The sequence below is a fragment of the Coffea eugenioides genome, chromosome 4, assembly GCF_003713205.1.
Source record: "Coffea eugenioides isolate CCC68of chromosome 4, Ceug_1.0, whole genome shotgun sequence".
Classification (NCBI taxonomy): domain Eukaryota; kingdom Viridiplantae; phylum Streptophyta; class Magnoliopsida; order Gentianales; family Rubiaceae; genus Coffea; species Coffea eugenioides.
Window position 1 is genome coordinate 5622524 of NC_040038.1, and position 10891 is coordinate 5633414.

General features: G+C 33.0%; 1 protein-coding gene across 1 annotated transcript; it reads left to right on the top strand.

The window, feature by feature from the left end:
- The first annotated feature begins 248 nt into the window (after positions 1–248).
- LOC113768741 (transcription factor BEE 3) lies at positions 249–2104 on the top strand. The gene is made up of 6 exons (XM_027313203.1): positions 249–653; positions 774–902; positions 1090–1155; positions 1272–1340; positions 1430–1507; positions 1773–2104. Exons 1-6 carry the CDS (start codon positions 252–254, stop codon positions 1902–1904), a joined length of 876 nt encoding a protein of 291 aa, XP_027169004.1. The 5' UTR covers positions 249–251; the 3' UTR covers positions 1905–2104.
- Positions 2105–10891: the final 8787 nt, after the last annotated feature.

A 10891-nucleotide genomic window follows, 5' to 3' on the forward strand; every position in this document is an offset into this window, starting at 1 on the left:
TCCAGATTAATTGGATATATATCTCCTGAAGATGGTCCTACCCGGGGAACAAAACTACAGAAACTCAAAAAGCCACGCGGCCCTCTAAAATGCTGCACCATTCCAATCTTCTAATGCTATAGAAAATAGTACCGTAAAAAAAAAAAAGTAGTAGCAGTAGTAGTAATCAGTAGTATTTCTCCGCTATATATAAGGCACTGACTCCCCCACTACCAAAAGAACTGCCAATACAATATATTCAATAATCTTTCATGGCTCAACACTTCATTTCGGATGTGCAAAACATCAGACAATCATTCTCCTTATCTGATGTTGATCCAAACATGGAAATGATGAGTCAGTTTCCAGAGTTGAATCCAGGAGCTTTAGATTCCTCAAACTTTACGAACGTGCAGCCTTCAATGGGATTTTCTTTCCATGAAAGTAATATCAGTCAACTCCTTGATCAGTTCCCCGGAAATTTAGCAGAAAACTTCCCTGGCATTTTCCCTAGCGATTTCAAGAACGTCCTCTCACTTCCTGATCCCATCTGTTCTTCTGCATATGATCATACCCTTCATGAAGGTAAGAAAAGGAAATTAACAGACACCCCGGAAAGTAGTTCAGCTAATTCATCTGCTCAAATCTCCGAAAATGGAAGCAGAACAAAAAATGTAAGGCTCTTAGGTCTCTCAATACTTCAATGAATCATCGTATTTCTTAACATTCTAGAATTCAATCTTTTTCATAGCCATTTATTTGAGGTAGAATTGACATGTTTATATTGCCTTCAGTGTTCACAGATTACAGGAAAAGGAAAAAGGATAAGAAGCAATAGGAAGGATGAAGAGAAACCAAAAGAAGTGGTACATGTTAGAGCTAAAAGAGGCCAAGCTACCGATAGTCACAGTTTAGCAGAAAGGGTAAGTTTTCGAAATGTAATTTCGACCAAATTCCCCATTTTGGATAAGTCAGAGGTTCCTTTTCTTTTACCTTTTTCTGCCCTTTTCTTCAACAATGTCAATGTCTGCTAGAAGCTAGTGTCACTCGACTCATCATAGAGAATAACAATTTTGTATTATGAGTCCAACACATTTGTCGATTGATCAGGTCAGAAGAGGAAAAATCAATGAGAGGCTTAGGTGCTTGCAAGACATTGTTCCAGGCTGCCACAAGGTATATGTCTCTTTAATTGTATTATATTGCTCTATTTCTGATTTTAATTCAATTAATATGCTAAAAAAAAAGGTGCAGTATTAATTAAACCTACGGTGTACGTCATTGAATTGCAGACAATGGGCATGGCAGTGATGTTGGATGAGATAATTAATTACGTGCAGTCCTTACAAAATCAAGTTGAAGTGAGTTGAAACAAATTAATCAAGTATTACACAATTTTAGAAACAAAAAACAAAGCACTAACTAGTTTAATTAATTTGGTCGGTTTCAGTTTTTGTCCATGAAGCTTACAGCAGCAAGCAACTTCTACGACTTCAACAGAGAAACAGACACCGTAGATACACTCCAGGTGCTTTGACTATTTGGAGAAATTTGAACTATCGCATTGCATAGCTCATTAATTTTGCTTATTAATTAAAGCTTGCATGCTCCTTTTATACTTGCAAGAATATAAATATCTCAAATTCAAGTCCCATATCAATGTTGTTGGTAAACCCAAATATGTATTGATTCGTGCCACATTATATATGATTTAGTCCAAGTTATATAGTTAAAAGTACAAAATTTCAGTGCATTTCCTCGAGTGTCTAATGAGAATGTTTTTTGTTTATCAGAGAGCAAAGGCATTTGAAGCAATGAAGATGCAAAAGCTAATGAAGGAAGACTTTGATGGGGTTCCTTCCACTCAACTTGGACCTCTTGACCAGACTTTTGGATGCTATCCTTCACTGCCATTCAACACATGAAGATGTTCCATGTTCCCTAATCAAATTTGTCCCACTTGTTAGAGCAAATCCAAGAAAGGAGAAGAGAATTGCCCCCACTTGATTCTATTCAATTTTACACAAGCTGATATGAAAATTATACTTGCATGATCATGCCTCCTCACAAATGTAGCAAATTAACCAATAATTAATGAAGTGTACAATCTCATTTTTCTTATTCCTATGTTGGTTGATGACACTTGATTGGAATGATTTAAACATTGAAATGAGTGGTTGGTTCCCGACAAGTTGATAATGTGTATTACAATCTTGCCTTCCAATCCAAAGAGTGATTAAACACCTAATGGCTTTAATCAGTGGTGGACTACAACAAGAAGTCAAGAAATGCTTACAATGTCTTCTCAACTCAAATGCCGACTGCATACCACCTAAACATGTTTTTGACTTTAAACTCCAATAATTTCCCATTAAGCATGAAATGGGCACAACTATTGAGCAATAGCGTTAAATGTTTTGTCATTTGGTTTTGGCCTTTATCAAAGATTAGTGGTGATCCTTTGCTTTCTGATTTTGATAGCAATGATTAGACTGATGTAATTGCTTCTTTGTCTTCGTCAAGGAATGCCATCACTTGTTGGATAGAAATATAATAATCGAGGGATTGTTGGTAATACAAGATAATAATGACTTGTATTTTGTCAGCATCACAGGTTATACATCACTAATTCTCTCAAATGCCTGTCAAAAATTATAAAGAAAGAAGAGTAAAATAAAAACTGCAGTCATAGTTGTGGCTCTTTCGTTCTTCTTGAAGACGTGAGAATCATAGATCAATGTCACCAAAAAATGAAAAAAAGAAGAAGATTTTTTAATTTCCCATCGTTTGTGATTCAGAATTGTCAGTCTTGGCATACATTAAAGAGGTGAAAAAGAGGCCTCTTCTATAATTCATTTTCTTTTAAGGTTTACAGAGAGAAGCAGCCTTTAAATTCATGTCTTGAGGCATTATATGATATTATTTAGCTACTTCACCCGTTCTTGACAGATCTTATAAGTGTTATGATGTGATGTATCTAATTAACTCTTTTCCTAAAAACGAACCTAGTAAATCAAGCAGATACAATTTGTTTAATTAAGAGAATTAGAATATCATATACGATTTGCTTGTTTTGTCAAATTTTATAGAACTTACTATTTATTTTTTGTATTTTATTTTTTTTTACAAGTCTTAAAATTTTATTATTCTATGTTTCCTTCCAAAATAAATTGTATTTTTTTCCTTTCAATTTGCCATCTTATGGGCAAAATAGTTCCAATTTCATAATGGTCCTTCTTTATTATTATTTTTTTTGGGTTAGCCGTAATGATCCTATTTTGATTTGGTTTAGAATTTGGGAACCTGCTACTCTTTATAGTTTAAAAAAAAAAAAAAAAAACAATAAGTCATTTTAGGAACATTGACAATATTATGTATCTTCTTTTAGACAAAGCGAGAGACAATAGCACAAAGTTAGTCACATTTTTGTTCTTATTTATAAGAAAAAGAATAATTAGATTTCTAAACATATGTAAAAAAAAAAAAAAAGATAACTACACTTAAAAAGGAAAAGACAAAAGAAGGGATTGAATCTAAAGTAAAAATAACCGTGTCAAATTTTCACTATTTATGTTAGTTTATTTGAAAAGGTTTAATGTTTTTTTCACTTCCCATATGTTATTTACACTCCCACTATTCTATTTTCATTTGATGAGACCATATTACCCCCTCCCTAATTTCATCTCCTTGCCTATGAGTTAACTTTACTAGATTTTCTCTTACATATTAAAATCAATTGATTATTCCATTACACATTAAATGGCTAATTTAAAATTGTCACTAATATGTATTTATGTATTTTTCTACAAAACTTCGCAAAATTATATGATGCCAAAGATCAATCTAAAAATATAATATGAACAAATTCCAAACTTCAAACCTAAAAAAATAAAAAAATAAAAAATCCTGAGCATCAAAGATGACAAAAAATTGAGTATAACTACAATATCTCATAAATAAAACACTAATACTTTAAAAAGTCTACTAAGAATAAGTCATATAACCACCATAGAGGGAGTGAAACTTTCTAATATATTTCAACAAAAGCATAACAACAACTAATATCCAGATGATGCAATGGAACCTCAAATGTCTTCGTAAAAAATCTACAAAATTGAAATTGAAATAATAATATGAAAAATAAATTAAAAACAATTATGTAGAATTAGAAAAAAAGAAGCAAAAGTTAAATTTTTTTACTTTTTAGACACGTACGACAATTGTGCCTAACTTCCTTGCACGTGAACACAAGATAAGGTAGGAAAAGAAATTAGAACAGAGGTAATATGGTTTCATCAAGATGAAAATGGGATAGTGGAAGTGCAAATAACATTACCCTATTTGAAATAGTCTTTTTTTCATTTAAAATTTTTTTTCCTTTCCAAAACTTTTCTAAATTAAATATATCGCCCCTTGAATTCTAAAATGCTTCGTTTATAGTAACTTTATCCACGTAAATAAGTGCCCATTCAGTACCTGCCGACCAAACCATTATTCATATAGTACTTCTTTTTTAAAATGTAATGTATATGAAACAAAAATATGATTGGAAACGTATTTTGTGATTAATAAGAAACCTTCTTTTTCCAAGTAGTTCAATCCAGACGAACTCCATAGTTTTCCAATACGAAGTCGGCATCGACAAATGCAATATCTGAACAATGTGAAGATAAAGCACGACTTATAAATAAGCCGTTTTATCACGCAGACCCCTTAAGTTGAAGGGCAGGGCAAATGGATAAAAGTTCAATTAATATCTCAGAATTATTAGTAGGGTCAAATTTAACTAATACACTAGCAACAACAACTTGAAAAATCTTGTTTGTTGTTGTAATCAAGCAACTCTATCTTGTAGCACTCCCAAATTAAGGTCCTGATTCAATGGTGCTAAAAATGAGTGTCTATTCGAGGAACAACAACATTTCTTGTAACATGAAACACTTGACAAATCCACTTCGGCTAAAGAAAGCAAGTGGTGCCCACGAAATAGATGGATACACCAAATCTAATGGATGTTGCCAATTCATCAAATGCATGATTGATAAAGGGAAAATTTTACGAGACAAAACAGCTTTTTTTTTGTCTAATATTTTACATATACTTTCACTGGTGGCTTGTGGGTTCTAAAATTTATTATTAGGGAAAATTGTTTTTGGTACAGATTCAATGCATCCGTCAAGTAGAGAGAGCAAGAGGAAGACAGCTTACATGGGCCAAAGCATGCCCAAAAGAGGATGGGGCAATGGGCAAAAATTGTGGGTTCTCCAACTTATTACCCTTCCAAAATGATATGATGATAAGAGCTTATGAATGAACATTTAAAGCAACTTTTGTTTCTCTCTTGGTAACTCAATCTTTCTGTTTTGACCCCCTTTTGACTCATTTTCTTTGCCTGTTTCTTGGAGCATGCATGAACAAGGGAAATCAATGGGTCCCTATCTATTGAATTGAATGCAAATTGGATATAGTCATACTCCCAATATAGATTGAGGATCACACATGCACACACATACATTTGCCCAGTAGGTGGATTCTTGGGACAGACTGGGAGTTAACTAATATGGGCAAGTTCAAGGATCCAAACTACAAAAGTTTTATCATCAATTCTTGGAGATGGTGGAGTTTGTTAGCCAGTCATGAACCTTAATGTACAACTATAATATATTGCCCAGAAGGCAAAAAGTTCTTGTAGTGCTAGTAGATTATATGTATTGTTTGGTGGAGAAACAGCAGCTATTGTTACCAGTTTATTCACAGAAGATCACAACAGCAGCACAAGCGCGATTTTGTATTCCCACTCTCATTTTACTTTGTCAAATTCTTCTGCAATCACCTTTCTTTTTCCGTCTTTTGATTCATCTAAATACATACCAATGTCCCTTCCAAAAAAAAAACTTACTATTGTAGGATAGCACATGACAAAGTAGTAAAACAAATGATTGGTTGATACTTAAAACTCGTGGCGTCTGATGTACTACTAAACACATTCACAACTAGCAGGCTATTGATTCTTTGCTTGCATAAATTAATTGGTGATCTCTGGTTGGTTCAAATTTTGGGTAAATTAAAGTATTATAGTACCTTTTTTTTTTTTGGCATTTTTGGCCCCCCATAAAAGACAAAATAAGCTTGGGGTACAAACTTGAGCTAATTCCCATGATTCATTCCATTGACCATAACTTATATGTAGCTACTTCATTAATCTGTACAAGAAAAAAGAAAGCGACTGTATTAATGAACTCCTGTATCAAGATAAACAAGAACAAGAAGTAGCTGGCTTGTTATTATAAATATCAAAATTAGGCAACTGATTGAATTCAGTAGAGCAGATTGTACGAGGATTAGAAAAGATTATTATGGCCTTTCGCATTTGATAACTTGATTTGCTGTCGGATGCTGACAACTTTTTACAACAAGTCTGTAGTTTAACCAACATGCTAAGTGTAATTAATACGATTAGGATGGGAGACAATCTATACGTTAGGTAAAGTATTACTACTTTTGTCATGGCAAAAAGACGAACATTAAAGCTACTAGTTATATACTTACAATGTAACTTTGTCTACTCGTTGGGTTACAAATTAACCTAACAAAAGTGTATGCTAAACATTACAAGTTCTCTCTAGGCAAGATGAGCAATAATTTCATGGCAATACCAAGAGTCAAATCCACAAAAAAAAAATATTTTTTTTTGCGGCCACCTTTTGAGATTTTGGTGACAAGAAAGATTAATTCCAATAAATTAATGCCATTATATACTCCAATAACTCTCTCAATTGATAAAGATTGGAACAAAGTTGGCCACCAGATGAGGGAATAAGTCCTTCCTAGGTGGAGGTAAACGGGTCGAATCCCCTTGATTGTGTTTCCTCACTCACTTGGCCACTAGATGAGGGAATAAGTTCCTCTGTAGGTGCAAGTCAAGGGGTCAAACCCCCCTTTATTGCGGAAGAAAATCTCATTGAAAAGTATTCATTGCATATACATTTCATTTATTCTTTTTTTGTTTGTTTTCCTTTTGTGCGTGTGTGTGAAGGAATGTTCTCAAATTTGAACAGCAATAATAGTTACGTATGCAGAGGTCATTGTACCTAAGTGATGAATGGGCACGGGTTTAGGATGGAACAGTGTGAATTTATGCCCTCACTAAGAAAAATAATCAAGACCAAAAGAAGCCTGAATTTATGCCACTAGGTAGCTACTATGAAAACTGATCTCGTTATATGAAATGACTCGCTCAAACATAATAAACTGGGAAGTACAAGTTATTCAACTTTATATCAAACTCATTTTGATCAGGGTAAAATAAGGAATAAGAAAGTGGTAATTACGTTTATTTCTTGTGTACTACTGCTAGCACATGGTTTTTTTTTTTTTTTTTTTTTTACACTAATAGTAGACATTTGTACATTCATGTGAATTGTGTACATAATTTAAAGAAAATTGTACTTTTTCATCTATTTTTCGGTATAGATGTCAATTTAATTCACCCATATTTACCAGATAATCAACATCAATTTTCTTGGTCCTTGATACAGATTGTGCTAAAAAACAGATCGTCACCAAAGGAAGTAAAGGAAAAAAAGAAAGTAATGAAGAAAAGAGTCTGGTGGTGAGACGGGGAATGATTGCAGGGTTAGTGGCTGTATCTGGTTTTGACACGGATTCATGCCTTATACATGACTGATCATGTTTTTGGTTAACATCACTTCTTAAATATTCATCTCCACCAGACTCTTATACTTGTTTAAGTGCCATCTCTGAGATACCTTGAAGGCCTTAATCTAATTCTGTTGATGAGTAATCTAAGGTGGTGTTTGGTTCGCATGTTGGAATCGGATTCGGATTTAGAATCATTTATTCTGGATTTGGAATGGAGTCAATCATTCCAATACATTTGTTTGGTTCAGTACCAGGAATGTATATCATTACTATAGTCGATGTTTGGTTCGTTGGCTCTTTGTAAATGGGATATAAGAAATTTTCACTCATTAAATATATTAGTATAAATATATTAGTAAATATAGTATAACTAATTAATAATTTATATTTGTAAACATGTATAATCATTAGTATAATTGATAATATCAATTATATTATATAGATTAGTATACATTATATAATACATATAACTAATAACATCATTATTATAAGTTTGTAACTAATTAAATTAAATAATTTATATATATAATTATACAAATGTTATAATATAAATATATAATTATAATTATATAATACATATAAAGATTAATTATACTAATATTTTATATAATTATAATGTATGTTATGTATTAAATATAATAATTATTATATATTATTATAATAAATAAAATTATAATTATATAATTTATTAATATTATATACATGTATATATTATAATTATAATTATATGCACATATAATATATATTTATAAATATACATATATAATATAAATATATTATTATATAATATTAATAAATTTATAATATATATTATATAAATATAATTATATTAAATTAAATAATTATAATACATATTTATCTAATATATTATTTAATTATACTAATATTATAATAAAATATATAATTATAATTATAATATACATTATATACATAATTATATATATGTATATAATTATATATTACTTTTTTTAATGGGTGGCGGGACGGGCCCATTTCTAAATGGAAATCAGACTTGGGTTTTGTCCAAAACCCTCCAAGTTACTAGGGAATTGAGGAATTCTAAATTTTTAGATATGATTCTAAAATCCCAATTCCGATATTAGTAATCCAAACAATAATTATGGGGTTTATTCCAATTCTCCATTCCGAAACCCTCTTACCAAATGCCACTGCACCGAAACCGGCTTTTCCCGTCAAACCATGTTTTGGAACCGGCCTCAAAACGGATGCATTCGTTGCAAAATATCATAATCCCGCATCACAAAGTTATGCTGAAACCTCCACAATCCCCCAGACCTTTGCTTATCACGAATAACAGTTGGGTCTACCCCTAAATCCTTTTCTTGCATAAGAGAAAACACGGCACTCCAATCTTTCAAATGATTCTTAAATAGCGATTCTAAAAACATATTTATGCTAATGAAATGCAAAGGTCTCTCCATCTTCAGATATTTTTTATAGAAATGATTTTCTGGAATGACAAGTGGTGCTTATGGAAGAAAGATGGCAAATCAGAGACACTCTCAGGTCTCAAGTTACCAGCATCCTTCGCGAAACTCTCCAAATCTGGTTAAATTATAGGAATTATAGTCAATAATCAAAAAACATATAGAACTGGAAAAAAAAATCCGAGATAAAGATGGAATTGAAAAGCTACTTTATCTGTCTAAAACCGGATAAAGATAGAATTCTATGAAAAGGATAAATTCTTGTGCTACAAGTTAAGACAAGTTGGAAATATTTGAATAATTTGCTATTTGATTGGTTTCCAATCAATTACTTGAGAAACATTAAATCGTATTCCTGATAAACAAAGGCCCTGTTTGGAACCACAGTTTTTTTTGCGAGTTTGTATGCTAATAGTGTGTCGCGCGACCAGATTGCAGTTAGGGGAGGGGGAGGGGAGGAGAGGGGGAGATAAAAAGCTAAAAAAAAAATCCACGGCTACTTAATCTCTGGCGTCGGAGGGTGAGGGGGAGGGGAGAGAAGAGGGAGAGGGAGAGGAAGAAGAGGGGAAGAGAAAGGAAAAAAAAATTGCAGGTTGGCTGCTGGGCGACCAGATCGCAACTAGGGGGATGGTGGCGGGAAATGGGGAGGAGAGTGGGGAGAGAAAAAGCAAAAAAAATAAAATAAAATCCATTGCTGCAAGTTCTTTGGCGTCGGAGGGCGACGGGAGGGGGAGAGGGAGAAGAGGGGAAGAGAAAAAGGGAAAAAAAATTTTCTTACAACTTCTACAGTAAAATTTTAGACAAACACCCAAAAAACTCACCTTCCAAACGATGCTAAAAATATAATAAATACTTGCTAAATATAAGTAAACTCGAAATAGGAAAAGGAAAACCGTCTGAAGTTACACAAACTCTACCGCTACTGCTGAAAAGGAAGAAAAAGACATCTATTATGATACAAACTCCAATCACCAATATAATTGGAAAATCAACCAGAAAACACTCAACAAATTAGGCTGCTTCCATTTCTGATACTCAGCATCAACTTCTAATTTCTCCTTAAAAGACCGGCTATTAATCACAGACACACAGCTCCTAGCTATACGGTTCTTGCAATTCATGGTGTGGAGGATTAAGCATCCAGAGCTTAAGTTGTTCTGCATTTTGAAAGTTGAGCTAACAGATCTTAAGTTGAGGGAAACACAAAACTCAACACTGCACTCTTGGGCTCTTACATTGTGAGTTTAAAGACCGTTTATGTTGTTTGATAACCGAGTAGAAATGGAGATCGGGTGAAATATGAGAGGAATTTGAGCGATCACCCTTTAAACTGTAATATTTGCTCTGTATTAATGGAGAAAAAAGATCATGCGTGGTTTGATAGATTCAATTTTTCGGTGGTAGACAGTCAGGTGAAAACCCTCGTTAAGAGCATATTTTCTCTTAATTGATCGACGCTGTCAAAATGGATGAGTCGGCGTTGATGTCAAATTGTGCCTCTTTCTGAGGAGCCCAACCACCCAAATAATAAAAAAAAGAAAAAAGAAAAAGCGCCCACATTAACGTTCATTGTCGTGGGATAATGGCTCTGTTTGGAACATCAGTTTTTTTACAAGTTTGTATGTTACGAGTTTTTTAACAACTTTTGCTATAGGAATCCCAAAATATTTATCGAAAATTTTAACCTACACACTTCAAAATATCTTACACAAAAACTTTCCTTCCACTTTTCTTCGTTTTCCTCCCGCACCCAACCTACCACGACCTTCGTCACCAGCCACCACTTCCACCACCGCTCTCGG